Below are 20,175 nucleotides of genomic sequence, written 5' to 3'. Positions count from 1 at the left end.
TCCCTGGTCTCCTTACTATACTATGTTATGTTATTAGCTGTGTGCAGTCTTCGGGGCAAAAAGCAACCCCAAGACCCCCTAGCAGTTTTACTACATTTGTGAACTTGAAGAGGCATCAGCCAACTCTTAAGAATGACTCAGTGCAGAGGATGTGGAGCCATCTCATGCTTGCTGCCCCAATGTCTTTTGTAAAGAGACACTTGGCGATACCATATCTTAGCTGTATCACTGGCGTATGAGCCCTATTAATCTTTGCCTTGAGAAAATTCCTCCAGGTAGACCATGTTTTTAGTGAAAACACTAGTGAAAGTCTTCCCCTTCATTGCTGAGGTGTTTCACTTGCACATCATTGAGCCGCGCCGATTGCTTCATTTCAACGTTGTGTCTCTTCACCTGTGTCCTTAGCACAAATGCCGGAAAAATATAAAAGTGCATGCATGCACCATCAAGTGGCTGTGGTTGAACGTGAGCAGAGCGAACTCCATCTCCATACACACATACACACACAGGTCTTTCGTTTATATACTGTATGCCTAATGTCAGAAACTCCACACAGAGCTATAGCAAGGTTTGGGGCAGCCACCCTTATAACTGGTATCCTGGCTGCAAAGTCGTGGATATGTTACACAGCACTGATGTGCACAAAACTGAGTCCAAAATACGAGGGAAGAGGGAAAAGGGGAGGCTTTTAAAGGAGAAGATAGGAAGTGAGATCAAAGGGGTCAGGCTCATGAAGGTCTTCAGCCATAGGTTCGAGCCCAGACTTGACATCACAGGGGCCGCAGCCGGCAAGGTCTCCTTCCATAGGCTCGGTTCTGGAAGTGACTTCAAGAGGGCCAGGTTAAATCTCCCGTGAATGGTCTGCAGGAAAGCGAGAAAAAGAATCAGGGTACTCTGCCACATCCCAGTCTGATTCGGAACTGCCCTTACTCAAGCCCTTTAGCTGCCTCCCGTGGGCACATGTGTGACACTAATTATAGGTGTCTATCTCTAATGGTCAACATAATTGGACTTTGCATTCAAGTTAGTGGAGACATGTAATACAAGCCAGAGCTGTTCGTTTATCTCCTGTACCCCTTAGTCCAATGGGGAGGCTTTCTGTTCCCAGTATATGCAGTATTTTTACAAATAAGTTCCATCATTGACTAAAACTGGACCTTCAGTCCTTTGCATCGGACAAATCATGGAAATGTTAGCTTTTAATGTCTGACAATGTTTAATGGAGATGTATGAATTTTGCACAAAACTTCTGTTATTATTTTATTGACTTCGGGGTCTCCGTAGCCGTCATTGGTGTTTCTTCTGGATTTTGTCTTTGAGTAACTCCCATGCTTGGAAGTGGATTTGTAAAGTTTGTCTTTAGGATGTTTGAGTGCTCTCTGATAGCCATTGAGTCCTGAGCTACTTTTCCTTCTTATAATGCAACTTTTTCTGTCCCATTCAGTGATGATCTGCCTACTGTGATCCTCCTGACAGGCACTTGGAGCCTCTCTGTCAACTGCTCTGAATACTCGACTTGTGTTATGGTAGAAAGATGCACTGAAACAGAAATAAAAATTAATCCCCATCACATCTCTGTGTGTACTGTTTTATTATTAAAAGAACAATGGCTTGACTGTTTATATTAATCTCAAAAGTAGATTTAAACAGCTCTCGATTCTGATCTGGTTCTTGTAGTGCTTTAATCATTATCTGGCCTGCCTGACTTGATTCCATCAACACTGATTATATTATACTGTATGCTCTTCATTTTAAGACCTGTTGAATATGCACAGTATGTTAGCTAAAGGGATTCTATGTCTCATTCCACACATAGTTATTATGTAGACGACATGAATTAATTTCTTCAAAATCTGAACTGGAATGGCAGATAGCAAAATATATCTAAAAATGTGCTAATGTAAATAAGTAATACTAAAATGATATACTTGCTTGAATTGAAGTTGGAACTGTAGGAAAATTAACTCTTTACCAGTTTTTGCTGGAAAAAATTATGTAATTGATATTATTTTATATTATTTAAGATTAAGTTTTGAATGTAGATAGATAGATAGATAGATAGATAGATAGATAGATAGATAGATAGATAGATAGATAGATAGATAGATAGATAGATAGGAAAGACACTACAAGATAGATATATTAACAATAATTTAGTTCAATATTAAGTAGTGATGAAGACCTTTTTTGGAAAGCAAAGCTCCTTCAAATTCCACCTGCCTAAAAAACTAAAGAATTTTCAGAATAATACGTTTACATTGCAATGTTTATTATTTTTAGCAACTCTTACCTCGATGTATCATGTGACTGAATACAAATAACAAATCATTTCTTTCAGCTTATTAACTCTAAGCCTCTTTGTAGTAGCAATCCACCAATAAACCCAAAGTAGACATGGAGGGCAGGTGGCTGTAGAAGGGAACTGGGGAGATGGCTGTGGGGGGGACTATGAGGGCTTTTTATTTTCTTTTGTGTATTTTTTAGCTTTTTAGAATTTTTAAACAGAACATCTACTAATGAAGTGTTTATTTAAAATTGTTCTCCAAGAGTTTCCTTCTTGTAGAACTTACATAAGATTCGGCAAGTATGTGAAGTTTTAATTCTGTACTGAATGCAAACACTGTATCTGAATAAATGTAAGGTTTACTGTAGTAATTCTAAACTATCTATGGAACAGACCTCTTGTGTTTTATATATTATGCATAACATTTTATTTTTTTTTTCCTCACAGGCATGAAAGAATTCACACCAAGAAAGACAGCTACATGAAGTCTTTTAAGTCCAACCAGGACTATGTGGATGACTTAGCAACATTAGAAGTACTTGACGAAGTAAGAAATTGGACTCCATGTTAATTATTTTATACTGTATTCTGTTTTGTTGATCTATTTATTGTAATTGTTAGTAGGATGTTTCTAATGAGTATCTATAATTTATGTATTTATTTATTAAATTGTGGCAAATAACACAATGTCTCAAAGGTTATCTATCTATCTATCTATCTATCTATCTATCTATCTATCTATCTATCTATCTATCATATAGTGCCTTGCACATCTATCTATCTATCTATCTATCTATCTATCTATCTATCTATCTATCTATCTATCATTATTTGTATAGTCAAATTAATATTTTGAGTATGCATCAGATTTTAAGTTATTATGTTTAAATTTTTGACTTATGTGCAGTAAATGAACTAACATTTTTCTCTTTTTTTGCCTTTCACTTGGCAGGTTATTATCAGATAATGTCTAATCTATAGGTCTGTTATTGAGTGCTGTTTCTATCAAGTTATCTGTCTTTACATTGCCTCTTTCATAGTTAACTGTTATTAGTATAGAGTGTCTGTCCATCCACATGTTGAATGGTTTCTTTTCTATCTATCTATCTTATATGGTTTATCTATCTATCTATCTATCTATCTATCTATCTATCTATCTATCTATCTATCTATCTATCTATCTATCTATCTATCTATCTATCTATCTATCTATCTATAATTATTTGTGTCATCAAATGAATTAGTTATGTAAGCATCAGTATATTTTAAAATGTAATTGTTTTAACATGTGTTGGTCTACATACAAAAATGGAATATATAAACAATTATATGAAGAAATAAGTTCTTCCTCACATATCATTGTGTTTTTATTGTGAAATATCACAATACATTTATTTATTTATCTATTTATTTTTGCTGTAAATATTCCTCCATTCTGTGTAGCCATGAATTAGACTGAGTGTCTTTTCATTTCCTGAATCATTTTATTCCAATTCAATTTAATTGACTTCCTGAAATACAGTTTTTGTCTAAGAGTACTTTATTTTTCTTATTGTAGGTTCTGTTTAGCCATTTTAAATTTCAAAAAGACAGCTTTAATCCATTTATATATACCCAGGCAATGTCAGGTTCTAATGCCATTATGGTATATTAGTATGCATAGAGATAAAAAGCCAGAGATAAACATGTCATATCAAAGATATATAGACAAATGGATGTCTTAAAAGGCACTGTGTGATAGATAGATAGATAGATAGATAGATAGATAGATAGATAGATAGATAGATAGGAGAGGCACTATATGATAGATAGATAGATATGAAATGTACTATATGATTGATTGATTGATAGATAGATATGAAAGGCACTATATAACAGATAGATAGATAGATAGATAGCCCTTTGAGACCTTGTGTTATTTGCCACAATTAAAAAAAAATAAATTAATAATAATTTATGATAAAAATAGATACTTCATAGCTCATTGAGCTTAATTAAAATATTAATATCCAGCTATGGTGGTATATGGTTAATGATTCTGAAATAATGAGTAATGTCATTACAGAGATATTTGTGAAAAACACTACATGTTCAAAAATTTTTGAAAACTCTATAAATTAACAGAGATTTAGATAGAATAGAAATTTGGCTAGAAATAGACATTTAACTTTTTGTAGTTGTTTTGGCCAGTGTTATATTTCATTCAACATGCTGAAAGGTAAACGGTGATTGCAGTGTGATGTCGTATGCCCTCTGGAGCACTCAGTTCTGACCAGTCTCCCTGTCCCTGCCCCATAGCATGCTGCTGGCACCACCGTGCTTCACCGTGGGGTTGGCAGGTGATGGGCAGTGCCTGGTCTTCACTGGCTGTAGCACTTGGAGTTCTGCCCAGACCAGTGAATGTTTTTACTTCACGCTCTCAGAGTCCTTTAAACAGCCAAATGCCTTTCACTCAAGAGTAGCTTCTCTCTAGCCGCACTACCCTAAATGCCTAATTGATGGAGTTCAGCTGAGATGGTTGTCTGTCTGACTGGTTCTCCCATCTCAGGGGGTCCTGAAGCTCTGTTAGAGTGACCATTGGATTCTCAGTCATCTCTCTAACCAAAGCCGTACTTTTGCCAGACTCTCAACTCAATGAGGAGTCCTGGTGTTCTCAAACATCAATTACTGAGGGCACTGGTCTCCTGGGAACACTCAAATCTTTAGAAATAGAATAATCTCCTGACTCAAGTCTATGCCTCACCAAAATGTGATTGCAGAGGTCTACTGAAGGTTTGTAGGACTCTATGGCTTGGTTTTTGTCCTGATGTACAGTGTGACTTGTTGGACTTTATTTACACAGATACACAAGTGCCCCCATAAATGATGTCCAGTCAATTCAGTTTTCCACAGGTGGACTCCACACCTTAGGGGGCATTAAGGCAAACAAGAGGTATCTGAGCCACAGCAAAGGGTCTGAATACTTAAAGAAATGAGAGATTTCACTTTTGGATTTTTAATAACTTTGTAAACCTTTCTGAGAAAATGTTTTGTCATTTTGGGGTATTGAGTATAGATTTGTCGGTAAAAATGGCAAATTTAGCAATATACAATGAAATCTACAACACAGTAAAGTGTTCAGAAAGTGAAGGGGTCTGAGCACATTGTTAGGTCTCTTTACATAAATGGTGCAGGTTAATAAAAATGCCTGTAATTAGAACTTTTACCACGTCCCTTATCATTTTTTAAGGCACTTGTGTTATATTAGTAATGTTTTCCTGTTGATACTTATTGTTAGTGGCTAGAGAAGATCAATTTAATTAGAAGCATTTGATTTGGAATTAAACAAATAGAAAGCGTAAAAAATAAATGAAATGCACTCTCCTCCTTTACCAGAATACAGTAACTGATCAACTACAGAAGCGCTATGCCAGAGAGCAGATCTATACGTATGTGGGAGACATTCTCATCGCAGTCAATCCATTCCAGAAGATGAATCTCTACACTCCTCAGGTTGGCAGGAAGGTCCACAGGGGCCATTTGTTAAAGCTACTTTCCTTTGAAGATCATTAACTTAAACTTTATCATTGCTGTTAACATAAAAGCAGAGATCCTTGTGGTTATTTTGTGTATACTGTTGGTTTATTCTAACTTTCATTCAGCTTTAATGATGTATTACAAGAAATTGACTTTTGTGTATTGTTGCATTCTATATTGCTTGTTTAATTGTTCACAGTATACAAGAATGTACATTGGAGCCAAACGGACAGCAAACCCACCGCACATTTTTGCAGTTGCTGACATAGCCTACCAGTCCATGGTCTCTTATAATGCGGATCAGGTGAGCTCAATTATTTAATCAAAATGTACTTTATGAAACGTTTACTCAGACTGTCTGTCTGTTTATCTATCTAATATATAGTACCTCTTATACAGTTGTGCTTGAAAGTTTGTGAACCCTTTAGAATTTTCTATATTTCTGCATAAATATGACCTAAAACATCATCAGATTTTTACTCAAGTCCTAAAAGTAGATAAAGAGAAATCAGTTAAACAAATGAGACAAAAATATTATACTTGGTCATTTATTTATTGAGGAAAATGATTGAATATTACATATTTGTGAGTGGCAAAAGTATGTGAACCTCTAGGATGATCAGTTAGTTTGAAGGTGAAATTCGAGTCCGGTGTTTTCAATCAATGGGATGCCAATCAGCTGTGAGTGGGCACCCTGTGTTATTTAAAGAGCAGGATCTATCAAAGTCTGCTCTTCACAACACATGTTTGTGGAAGTGTATCATGGCACAAACAAAGGAGATTTCTGAGGTCCTCACAAAAAGAGTTGTTGATGCACATCAGGCTGGAAAAGGTTACAAAACCATCTCTAAAGACTTTGGACTCCACCAATCCACAGTCAGACAGATTGTGCACAAATGGAGGAAATTCAAAGACCATTGTTACCCTCCCCAGGAGTGGTCGACCAACAAAATTCACTCCAAGAGCAAGGCGTGTAATAGTCGACGAGGTCACAGAGTTCCCCAGGGTAACTTCTAAGCAACTGAAGGCCTCTCTCACATTGGCAAATGTTCATGTTCATGAGTCCACCATCAGGAGAACACTCAACAACAATGGTGTGCATGGCAGGGTTGCAAGGAGAAAGCCACTGCTCTCCAAAAAAAACATTGCTGCTCGTCTGCAGTTTGCTAAAGATCACGTGGACAACCCAGAAGGCTATTAGAAGAATGTTTTGTGGACGGATGAGACCAAAATAGAACTTTTTGGTTTAAGTGAAAAGCGTTATATTTGGAGAAAGGAAAACACTGCATTCCAGCATAAGAACCTCATCCCATCTGTAAAACATGGTGGTGGTAGTATCATGGTTTGGGCCTGTTTTGCTGCATCTGGGCCAGGACGGCTTGCCTTCATTGATGGAACAGTGAATTCTGAATTATATCAGAGAGTTCTAAAGGAAAATGTCAGGACATCTGACCATGAGCTGAATCTCAAGAGAAGGTGGGTCATGCAGCAAGACAACGACCCTAAGCACACAAGTCGTTCTACCAAAGAATGGTTAAAGAAGAATAAAGTTAATGTTTTGGAATGGCCAAGTCAAAGTCCTGACCTTAATCCAATCGTAATGTTGTGGAAGGACCTGAAACGAGCAGTTCATGTGAGGAAACCCACCAACATCCCAGAGTTGAAGCTGTTTCTGTACGGAGAAATGGGCTAAAATTCCTCCAAGCCGGTGTGCAGGAATGAGCAATTGTTACCAGAAACGTTTAGTTGGAGTTATTGGGGGGTCACACCAGATACTGAAAGCAAAGGTTTACATACTTTTGCCACTCACAAATATGTAATATTCGATCATTTTTCTAAATAAATAAATGACCAGGTATAAACTTTTTGTGTCATTTGTTTAACTGGTTTCTCTTTATCTACTTTTAGGACTTGAGTGAAGATCTGATGATGTTTTTGGTCATATTTATGCAGAAATATAGAAAATTCTAAAGGGTTCACAAACTTTGAAGCACAACTGTATCTATCTAATCTATCTATCTATCTATCTATCTATCTATCTATCTATCTATCTATCTATCTATCTATCTATCTATCTAAAAAGTACAGAAAGTGTTTGGTCTGATGTGGACGTCAGCGAGGAAGAAGGCCATAAATTGCTTTTGATGATGATCTCTGTAAATGGCTTTTGGTATCTCTGTCCTCAAATGGAAACACTTGGTGGCCTCAATTTTCTCTAACAGGGTCTGGCATCTCTGTCGACTACTGGACCAGTTTTCCTCTACCATCTTGGAGAACTTTATATTGTTACAGCCTGGAGTTGGAGCAAAAGAGGAGTCAGAACTCTCCACACCCATAAATTGTATCCCTAAACAGACATAATGAGCCATGAGGATAACATCACTTCGCATTCCAGGGCACAAGGGATGGTGTTTTATTTATACAGTGCACATAAATATATTTTTTTTGTTTATTTTCTTTTACAGTGTGTTGTAATCAGTGGTGAGAGCGGTGCTGGGAAGACTGAAGGAGCCCACCTACTAGTTCAACAGCTAACGGTTCTTGGAAAGGTAAACTTTTTTTCCTATTAATTCTGCAATCTGAGACAATCTTACTTTCTTTACCTTGCAGTCTAGAAATTGGGGATGCTAGGTGGCGCTGTTACACCTTTAAACCCAACAGACAGACACTCAGGACACCAGGTAAAAGCACCCAGAAGTATTTTAATAATTCTCTTCTTTAAATAGTGCCCTTCGTGTACCACAGCTACAATAAACAGGTAAGTAAATCACCAATATACACAACTTTCTCTCTCTCCTCCACAGCTCCCAGTAAGTGTTGACCACCTCATCCCAACTCAGGCTCGCTTGGTGGGTCTTCAGCAGTCCTTTATATAGTTCTTGAACAGGAAGTGCTTCTGCTTCTCCGCTCACGTGACTTATCAGCACTTCCAGGTCAAACAGAGAATTAAAGTTCTTTAATCAGCCCGGAAGTACTTCGGGGCTTCCGTCATCGTGACTTCCTACTACTTTCAGGCTATAAGGGATGCACGACTCCCCCGGTCCTTCCACGGCACCCCCTGGCGGCACCCAACAGGGCTAAGATAGCAAACTCCATGTCCCAGGATACCCTGTGGGAATCCGGGGCACTGCTATACTCCAGGGGAGCTGCCATCTAGCGTCTTGGGGAGGTAATTTCCAAAAGTAGCTGCCTTTCCCCATCCTGCCATTCTCGGGGCATCCCGGCCAGGTTGTAAGGCCAAAAGTCAGCGCTTAAGACTGGCAGAAGACCATAAATGGGCAAGCAGAAAGGAAAAGCAACAAAATCCAACAGGACAAAATTTTGTACAAGAGCAGAGTCCAATGAAAAGTACTAATTTACATTTTTCTAGCGCTTTTGTAACAATGCTGAAAAGGCTTTACGTAGACAGTAGGGAGTTTCTTCAAACCTCTATCAATGTGCAGCTTCCACCTGGATGATGTGACGGCAGCCATTCTTGCACCACTATGCTCACCACACATTAGCTATTAAGTGGTGTAACAGGTCATGTCATGGAGTGTTTAAATGGGTTCAGTTATTTAATTTTAGCAGTTTTAGAGCATTTCCCCATGGCATTACTTTCACTGAAAAATGGCTTACACGTGAATGTGTGCATCTTTAGAATAAGTTCATTATTGTGCAACGCTCTCCATCTCCGGGTTCCTCTGACTGTCCAATGACTTGCATGTTAGATGCAATGGCGATGCTAAATTAGCCCTAGTGTGTGTATGGTGTATATTTGTGTGTGTGTGTGTGTTTGCCCTGCGATGACTTGCATCCAGTCAAGTGTTTGTTCCTAACCAATGCTAGATGGGATTGGTTCGAGCGCCAATCTCCACTAACGTCCCTTGACCACCCTCAGATTACAACCATTCCCCCATACCCTCCCACAACAAACCCACCCCATGCAATCCTGGTCTAGATTAACTCTTTTGAGGCGAGTGTCGACTTATAACACCATATTGGAGTGTCTTCACCCAGTTGCTGGTGGCTACACAAACACGATTAGCACTACGATCAGCTAGGGACCGATCAACTGATGGTGGTATATCACTTTCGTTTTCGATCTCCAGACCATTTGCGTCCAAGTTGGAGTCCGGTAAGTCAGCAATAACACACAAAATGTTGTTCATGGAATATTTTGCATTGCACATTTGCCTGATTCACTTGTCAGATCCGCCTTTAGCTCCAATGCCGATGGCTGCGTGAAGACGGCTTTAGCAGCTGACTGCTGCTCTGCTGTGCATTCCTGCCAGTTGCCGAAAAAATATTCAGCCCTCAAAGAGTTAAACAGGTTAGAAAATGACAAGTGGAACATGGTTGTAGCCGCTGTTGCATAAGGTGAAGTCAGGCACGGGTAAGACGCGTGTCAAAGAAATCTCTCACTCCAAAAGTTCATTTTAAAAATATTTAGTGAAAGTTAAAGGCAAATAATCCATACAAGAATAAAAGGAAAAATAGTTACACCCATAGAAATAAGGCAAAAAAAAGAAAAGATGTATCTTCTATAAGCTTTTCTTAAGAAGCTTTGGTTATTTCTGTACTTATTTCTTCTTCTGTATGTCTTAAACATACGGTTCAAAACTGTTTTATTTTACGAGTTACTTCACACACAAAGGGCCCGTAGGCCGTTGGCACATGTAACCAGGCTCGGTATTGTGCGCAAACACGAATGTGAGCACAAACAAGAACACGGTTAAAAAACCGTATGCCTCTGTACCTTACACAAGGCGAGGCTAAACACTTACTACTGAACATTGTTAACTCATAACTGCTAAGAAATGACAGGAAAATACCAACTTAATTCTATTCACGGGGGTTATAGGAACCTCCCACATTTTATGCATTATCATCTAATAAATATTCCTACATTTTATAGAACTAGGAAAATGGCTCTTACAATGGTTATTTTCTAGTGCCATCTGGGGTTGTCAGAGTATAAATCGGACAAGTTAAGAGGGGGAGAGAAGAAAAAAACGAGAGGAAGCAAAACAAATGAAAGAGAAGAATAGCTTGGGGTGTAGGCCTTTAGAGAGAATCAAGGAAACAACTACATGAGGAGGCAAGACCAGTGGTTGTCATGAAGATCTCTGGTGGAATATAATTCAAACCTATTGCTCTATCATCACTTTAAACATGAGACATGAATTAACGTGTATCCGGTTGAGCCTCTACAATATAATTTGTATCTCAGTATATGGCCACTATAGACACAGCCAGTTTGCTGGTGAGTATACAGCCAGTGGAAGTTTTTACTGCACTGCAGCATGGTGATCCACATAGATAAATGGTGATAGACTGCAGGGTAAGTGCCCCTGATGACCTCACCAACACCTCTTCGGTAGCATGCCAAGGGTTTCCTTGATGGGCTCTCTTTCAAGATTGGAAAATTGACAAAAAAAACTTTTACAGTGCATCACATTCGGCTTGCTCCTCCTATCACATGACTTCTATCTCATTAATGTGTCACAGCAACAAACACTGATTGGAGGGACCAAGAGTAATTTGCAAATCAAAGGCGTGGCTAAGGGTAGAGGGCCGGCTCACATCCTAATAGTGCCAATCAATTCACAGATATCCCTCTTGCTGCTGCCTGTTCTCCTCAGAGAGAGTACCATGAAAAAAGTGAATATTGTTTAGCGCCTGAGACTCACATTTAAGATTTCAATCAAAATCATTTTAGTATTTGATAAATTGCCCATCACCATGACATATATATCTTTGACATTACAAATGGAATAGTTCTATGTATTAAGATTCCCACACCCCTGGTGTTCTTTGTATAGCTAGAGTGAAAGTGGCCAGGCCACTCTCTTTGCAACCGAATCTGGTCCTTGTTTAATAAGTGAGTCTCCAGTGAAAATACTATCTTGGCATTTAGACTTTTTAAATGGTAAAAAAATGGTAAATGGCCTGTATTTGATATAGCACCTAACTAGAGTTCAAGAACCCCCCTAGGCGCTTTACAACACAACAGTCATTCACCCATTCACACACACATTCATACGCTGGTATGAATTTTTAAGGGCGAGACTACTTTCTTTCTCTTTAATTCATGATTGAGACCCTTGACATTCCAGCTCACAAAGTTCATTATTTAGTCACGGAAATATTTCTTCTGAAGTTTTGTTGACATTTTGTAGTGTTAGGTTATTGTAGTACATTGTACATATGATAACTTTGACATAGATTTCATATTATTGCCAAGTGATACAGCTATGAAGTGTATTGTTATATTGTCACTAACATTTATTGGGGTATAAGGGATAAAACAGAAATAGTTTTGCTCTCTTTCTCTCCTTCACCCCTTATCCAAACACAACCATTTAAGGTTTCAAAAGAAAAAAAAAAACCGCAAAGTTACATGTTTAGTCTTTCATCCTGGCACAAAAAACCACAAAGTCACATGTTTAGTCTTTCATCCTGGCACTATACAGTATGATGCCATCTATCAGCCAGGAGGTATTCTGACCTCCTGACAATTCATTACATCTTTCTGGCAATGAAGTCAAAGTCAGTTATCTCTTGAGGCCGGGTGCAGGAATGACAGGTCTTGAAAGTTGGGGCACTAACCTGATCATCGCATTTAATTTAAGAGAAAGTTCAACCAAAAAGAAAAACCTTGTGGCATTTACATGTCTTTCCCACGGGCTATCAAATAAACAAAAAGGCTTGGCTCTAGCTGAAGGTTCAGGGTCTGTTTGTTTGGGAACTCAATCGGGCAGGTCGTTCTTGCCAAAAAGATGCCTCCTTCTGGGCAGCCGGGGTTCTTATAGCTGGGGAACTGGAAGGGATGGGGCTAAGTGCCCTTACTGGGAGGTTTCTCTGTGCTGTGGGGAGAGAAGGAGAACAGAATGTTAGCAGCAGTGCCCTCTCTCATCTCAGCTGGTTATTGCATACCTTGATTGAGCCCGTGAGGAGATCCTTCGACAGGCATGTGTGACACCCTACACCTGCTATGTTGTCTGTCTACCCAGTTGCTGTAAGAACTTGAATTTCTTTTGCTTCTTTCTTCCAATCACCTAGGGCAAACATTAAAATAACAGGATTTATAATTTAATTTATATGTATAAGTTATATCAACGCTATTTGATATGTTGTCACTGGTATAATTCTGTGGTACCCTGCCACTGCACAGTGCCACTTGTTCTTTCCTGGCATCTCATCCCAATCTAAACTAAACTTCAGCACTGATTGATATTTACACAGTTCAAGCCATTCATCAATTCTTTTCTTAACCCACTTATCCATGGTGGGGTCAAACCACGACCAGTTTTTTAAACTCTATAAGAGCGATGATTAAATTGAGTGTCAGTTTGGTACCAGGCTCTGGGACAGCTCTCCTGCTAAATAATCATTCCATTTCTATAGCTAAAGTAGCTGTGACTTTCTAAGAGTGGGCTGTTTAGACCGTTGCTTCAGAAGAATTTATCTTCTGGGATTTCTAAACTGCTTTGCAGCAAAGGAACAGACTGATACTTTGGTAATGGAGCATATCTTATAAAGAGTTTCTGTGCCCCTCTGGGTTTACACCTAATCAATTCACATGGCTCACGACACTGGACCATTTCCAAATCCACTCAGCTGCAAACAAGCTTTTTTTTTGTAATCTGCATATCTCAAGGGGTAGTAATGGCTGGTCCTTAATAGCTTAGCATTTCTTTGCAGATCCAACAATAACAGTCGATGACCCACATTGAAATATGGCTCCAAGCAGGAAGTGTTTAAAAGTTAAATAAAGTTCAGAAAGTAAAAGGAAGAAGGCTCGGCCTGCTTGCAGCGAAATCGTAGGCAATACTTTAATCAAAATCCTTCTAGAAATATTTAGTGGCCAGTCAGATTTTATTTTAGGAAATAACATAATCAATAGTATGATTACACTGATATATAGGTAACAATTTATAAAATGTGCTACAGTATCTATAGTGCATAAATTAATTATTACAAAACTAGCTGTGCTGCCCATTTAAGATGGGTGGAAATGTAAATAATTAACACAGTCCTCAGTATTAACATTTGCAGTTTACAATGCAATGAATACATCTCTGTCATATGCCACATGGTATGCGATTCATAAAAGCAGTGTTAACGTTGTTGATGCACCATCTGTTGGAATGACAAATGCAATGCATTCTATTACTAAAAATGTTTGAGATGTGCCATCTGCTGGAATGACTAATACGGTGCATATGTTGTTGTTAGTTGCAGTTTGGTATGGGATTCATAAAAGCCGTGTTAATGTCTGTGGTATACAATGCATTCCAATCTCAGCCAACTTAGGGCGCAAGGCAGGAAACAAACCATGGGCAGGGCACCAGCCCACTGCAGGGCGCGCACACACACACACACTCACACACCAAGCACACGCCAGGGACAATTTAGAATCGCCAATGCACCTAACCTGCATGTCTTTGGATCTGAGTACCCGGAGGAAACCCACGCAGACACGGGAAGAACATGCAAACTCCACACAGGGAGGACCCGGGAAGCAAACCACTGTGCCACCATGCTGCCCCATACAATGCATTCTATTGTTAAAAATATTTGTGATGTACTATCTATTGGAATGACAAATACAAGCTGTTTGTAAAGGCAGTGTTAATGTTTGTAATGCGCCATATATTGGAATTTCAAATCGGAGTTCGATAAGTGTCTGTGATTTCCTCTCAGATGAATGCTGCCATAGTCGCGTCAGCTGGTGACCGATCAGCTGATGCAGGCACCTGACTTTCATTTTTGATCTAAAGATCATCCATCCATTTATTATCCAACCCGCTATATCCTAACTCAGGGTCACGGGGTCTGCTGGAGCCAATCCTAATTAACACAGAGTGCAAGGCAGGAACAATCCCCTGGGCAGGGTGTCAGCCCACCACAGGGCAGACACACACCAAGATCAGTTGCATTAAAATTGGAGTTTGATAAGTCAGAGTTGGATTCAGTAAGAATACTAAATAAATACATAAATAAAATGCACAGAGCATTTTGCTTTCTGCATTCGCTTTGCTCTCTCGCCTGATGTCGATGCCATTCTAAACCATGTTCACTCTGCCCTACTCACACACATGCAGGGATTTGACATCTAGTCAACGAGTCTAACAGTCCTCCTAGCAAAGAGGGTCTGCCTATAACGTAATGATGAGTTTTATCAACATTTACAACTTTTATTACCCTCTGCCTCTGGATATCGACTTTAGTCAATCTCTGCCTTTAACTCCTTGGGGCAGAGTCGATTTCCTTCATTGGGTAGGTTCTTGGCACTGTGGGAGGAAAGGAAGATGACAAAGTTAGCAGCAGTGCCCCCTTTCAGCCCACAGTGGAATTACATACCTGGAAGGAACCCAGAGGGTGACCTATGCATGACTACAAGTGGTTTTAATGTTGTGGCTGATCGGGGTATGATGATGATGTTTAGTCAATTGTGAACTTGTACCCGGACACAGGCAGACAGACATCGTTGTTTTCACCACACACTCGTTTATTTACACTATGTACAAATCCCGCGCTCAACTCCCCAGTGCCTCTTGCACCGATTCCCCAAGTCCAGGCCTTACAATGCCTCTCTCTCTTCTAGCCGCCTCCAGTTCTCCCGCTAGCTCTGTCCTCTTCCACCCGACTTCCGCTCTAGACTGAAGGGAGGCGGCCCCTTATATAGTGCTCCCGGATGAGCACCAGGTGTTTCCGGCATTCCCTCCTTGGCCACGCCCCAGCGTGGCGGAAGTGCCGGCTGTCCTCCCGGCAGCTCTCTGGGCGCCACAATAAGTCTTCCCCCCAGCACTTCCTGGTGTGGCAGAAGTGCTGGGCTCCAGGGTTCCTCAGGCTTCAGGGCGCCGCCTAGCTGTGGCCACGGGCCCCTACAGGGTTGGGCTTCTAAGCCCTGTACCCGAGGCCCCCAACATAACCAGGACAGACTTCCCCCTCGCAGTCTGGAGGAGGCACAAGCCCTCCTCTCGTCCTCCTGGGCGTCCCGGCCGGGGACCACACAATATAAACTCCTTTTCAGGTGTTGTTTCTTTTTGGTCAGTTCTCACTGCCTGTGTGTAGCACTTTGCATTTCTCAGCATTAAACAACATTTTCCAACAGTTTCTGAACTGTTTTTGCCACCTCCTCAATTAGCAACCCCTATAATTTTGATATCATTTGCAAATTTCACAACTTTTTAAGTGAAATCAGATTCAATATCATTAAAAGAGGTGTCACTAAAACATGCCATCTTTTGTGTCACTTAACAATATTTTTGCAGAAATTCTGTTGATCTTTGTGTTGTTCTTTTTCCTTTGCTTATTCTGTTTTGGGTTATAGGCGAACAATCAGAGACTTCAAGAAAAAATCCTCCTAGTGAATAATTTGGTAGAAGCCTTTGGAAACGCCTGCACTGTTATAAATGACAACTCCAGCCGATTCGGCAAGTATTTGGAAATGAAATTTACATCTGGAGGGACCGTGATTGGAGCACAAATCTCAGAATACCTTCTGGAGAAATCTCGGGTCATCCATCAGCCTCTGTGAGTACAAACCTTTGGAACACATCAAGTGCTCTTTTCTGGTTATGTTATGGATGAGGGTCTTAAAAAGTGTTGAATTGGATGTTTTCACATTGTATTTTATACAACATTCAGTCACAGTGGATTTAATTTGGCTTTTTAAATGGTAATAGGCAGACATAAACTCTTTAATGTCAAAGTAGAAGCAGATTCCTGCTAAGTGGTGTAGAGTACAGGAACACTTTGCTTAACGAAGTGCATCATTTTCAGAGGTAAAATTAAAATGGACAGAACAGGGATGTGCTCTTACACTATGAAAATAATCCATGTTGTGATGGACAGCATATATGCATGGGCATCTCTGTCCGTAGGGGTTCCGATCCCTTACCTAGCCGGGAGGTCATGGCACTGAGTGGGCACAAAGGAGGGCAAGATTTTTCCTTCCCTTGCCAGAGGACTGATAAAGCATGCCAATTTGTAGGTGGGCACATTAATAATAATAATAATAATAATACGTATTATGTATATAGTGCCTACATTGGCTTCCTAGTAGGGAAGGACTGAAGTATTCTTATCTGTCTGGGAGGCCAGTTGGATGGAAAGACAGGAGAAGACAACCATGATGGGCTAATTACTCCTCCAACATGCTAGGTGGCAGTCTCCCTAGGCAATTGAGGTAAGGCATGCCGGGAACTGGAGTCCTATAGGGCAGCCTTGTCGGGATCCCTGGGTGCCTCCAGGGACAACTGCTGGGATTTATGATCCTTACTTTAACCTGGAAGTTATCACTAGAAGTACTCCTGGGTCTAAGATAAAAGGCGAGTTGAAGTTGGGTGGAAGAGGACAAAGCTCGCCTGGAGAGAAGCAAACAAGCGAGAAAAAAAAGTATTTGAATTTGGAATTGTGTTTATTAAAGAAGAATTTTGTTAGGTACCATATATAATTGTGGATAAGTTCTCTAGCAGATAAGTTGGAGTTTGATTTTACCGTATAATTTCCGGTATGTTATAATGTCGGTCGTATAATTCAAATGCGGAAAATCAAAGTCAAATTGCGCTATTGATCCAAGAGACTATAATATGCTAATGTCCACCTCAGAGAGTAACCACGGAGCACACTGCCTTTTTTGTGTGTGTGGCAATGCGCTGTATCAGTGTGTGGTGCTAATCTCTCTGTCTCTCTCATTCCTATGTGACCACACGATAATAGACAAACTATTCCAAAGTGATGTTTGCACTGTTTTGTGTTTTTTTGTATCTCATACACTTTTATCATAAGAGCATCCCTTATCTACGATTGAACACTCTATCAGAAGAAAATATGAAGATGGATTTAAATTAAAAGTCGTTGACGTGGCAAAAGAGATTGATAACTGCAACAAAATTCAATATGTCATAGAAACTGGTGCGAGATTGGAGGAAGCAAGAAGATGTAAAAAATAAAAACAAAATTAAGGGTCGCATTTTTGAATGGGCATATAAGTCGGGGTCTGATTTTTTGATTGATTTTTCAGTTTTCAAGACCCGACTTATATGTGAGTATATACTGTAATTTATTATCATAAACCTTGCATTGGCACCTGGGACTTGTGTCTGAGTGGTCATGTCTAGGATTTGGGGTTCTGGACTTTTCACAGGCCCTGTATATCAGCAGTCCATTTTAAGAGTGCTGTGGGGTACAAAATCTGTAAATTTTGGTCTATATTTTCATTATATTTTGCTCCAGACAACACTAGATGAACTTAAACACAGGACACATCAAAACATATCCTCTTCCCAATTGTACCTCACTTTTAAAACAGCTGTTCAGACAAAAAGAGGAAGCATGGCAATGCCTCAGGCTATCAAGTACTTTATAACCTGAGAAAGGATGAGCATCTGGGACAACAAGTCGCTAAATGGGTTTACAGCCTGGGAAAGGAAGACAGGCTAGTAGGTACTAAGCAAAATCCAAAAGTTTTATTGTTTGGGAAAAGTGACTTCATTCATCATATTGACAGCCAGCCAATTGGAATATCTAACAATCACATGTTTGTTGTGAAACCCCTGGTAGAATTTTATAATAAATATGCCTCGTATGAAGAGCGACATCAGAGGGAAAAGAAGAAGAGAACAGAACAACATCAGAGGAGGGCGCCAGCAATGTGCGTCCGTTTCCATCTGATCATCAGAAAAGCATCTAATGAACAATTTCGAGTGCTAAATCACCAGCCGCCTGTGACATTCATCCTTGTCATCTTTACTTTTTTGTAAGCTTTTTCTAAAGATTATATATATCCAGACTTTACTATCAATCTTATTTTCTATTATTCTTTGTTCTGTTTGGTATTATTATTCATGTAATAAATACCACACTGCTTTTTTAACTTTATATGGTTTGTCTTCATGTCTAGAGTGATTGAATAAGGTAGATTTCTTTGAACAACTGGTGCAGCAGGAGGTTTGTCATACGCTCTGTGCTGCAAGGTTTATTCAGGCTGAGGGTGAGAGCTCCACCTCAATAGTTCATAAAGTAAGGCATTCTTGGCTGATAAATGGCTTATAATCAAGGATGCTGAACCTTTGTATGTCTGAATATATTCCTACAGGAGAAAGTGAGGCACTTGTCTGATAAAGGGGCCTTAGCTGCCTCGAAAGCTTGCATTTGTAATCTATTTAGTTAGCCAATAAAAGGTGTCATTTCACCCTACTTTCTTCTGTATCAATCTATGACTAACACAGCACAGCACTCTAATGCTATAAATATATTCCTGGAGACTAAAAGTAATATTTAGTTCTGAGATATTCAAACATTGTATATTGTTTGTACCGATAATAAGTAAGTCTCTTGAAGTGCTGGGAGATTGACAAGCTGTGTTATTCCTATGGCACTTGTGTGGTTTAAAGTGCTAGAGGTTAACCAGATGTGTGTGTGTCATTCATGGGACACTGCTGTGGTTAGGGTCTGTATATACGTGTACAGTATATTTATGTATTTGTGTGATAATCTTAAGGTGCAACAGTAGACCAACATTGTAATGAACCTGATGAGTACACTTACCCCTAGGTAAAGGGTAAGTAAAAGGAAATACCACAATATGACAAAGAGGTTTGCTACTGTTGGGCTGAGGCTCAGCCTTCCATCATCTTCCAGTACAATGGGTGAGTTGAGAAAATCCAAGGATAGGAGAGGGTGAAGATACCTTCATCACTTACAGAATGTACGGTATATGTGCAGAATTTAATTTGTTATTCGTTGATATACGTAATGATGGTATTGATTCTACCCATGAAACATCCTTTGTGATATTGGTGTAGTTACTGCAAATGAAGCAAAAGAACTCCCATGAGCTAAAAAGCAACCAGGAAGAACCAAGCACGTGTTACCAAATGCACGGCATGAAAAGACAAACTCTGAACAACTAATGGTCATAACAAAGACATCTTCTTGAACTTGGTGGTGTTCTTGTAATCAGATTAGACTACTTTGCAGAGATCTGTTTTTGTGTGGATATTAAAAAGTCTTTTTTTGTTGATCTGTGTCAAAGAAGTCAAATTAAATCCACTGTGATTTAATGTTGTATAGCAATAAAAGATGAATGCATACTTGTTATCTTTCTCACTTCTAAGTGAAGTCGATGTGCTGGATTGACCTTCTCCAAACAGCTCGGTCCTGCACCTCCTTGCCAGTCAAGCCCTTTTCCTTCAGATTATCTTTTGCTTTATCCATCCACCTCTTCTTCAGTATTCCCTCTCTTTCTCTCCCTCTGTACTTACATTGCCATCACTATCACTCTTTTGCCCCCATCTTCATTGTCTCTTGTCATCACATGTCAATACTACAACAACAACATTTATTTCCATAGTACATTTTCATACAAATGATGTAGCTCA

The 20,175-nt window shown here is 39.5% G+C and overlaps 1 protein-coding gene across 2 annotated transcripts in view; it reads left to right on the top strand.

The window, feature by feature from the left end:
• The window catches only part of myo3a (myosin IIIA), a 390,102-nt gene that overhangs the window by 175,651 nt on the left and 194,276 nt on the right, over positions 1-20,175 (top strand). For both annotated transcript variants that reach the window (XM_039753913.1, XM_039753915.1), the window contains 5 exons: positions 2,732-2,831; positions 5,660-5,776; positions 6,000-6,104; positions 8,266-8,349; positions 16,122-16,324. In XM_039753913.1, coding sequence (XP_039609847.1) covers positions 2,732-2,831; positions 5,660-5,776; positions 6,000-6,104; positions 8,266-8,349; positions 16,122-16,324 — 609 coding nt within the window. The remainder of the gene's footprint in view (positions 1-2,731; positions 2,832-5,659; positions 5,777-5,999; positions 6,105-8,265; positions 8,350-16,121; positions 16,325-20,175) is intronic.

Source organism: Polypterus senegalus, chromosome 5 (genome assembly GCF_016835505.1).
Source record: "Polypterus senegalus isolate Bchr_013 chromosome 5, ASM1683550v1, whole genome shotgun sequence".
In the NCBI taxonomy this organism is placed as follows: Eukaryota; Metazoa; Chordata; class Cladistia; order Polypteriformes; family Polypteridae; genus Polypterus; species Polypterus senegalus.
Note: the sequence above shows the minus strand (reverse complement) of the source record. Positions and strands in the feature narration are given on the sequence as shown.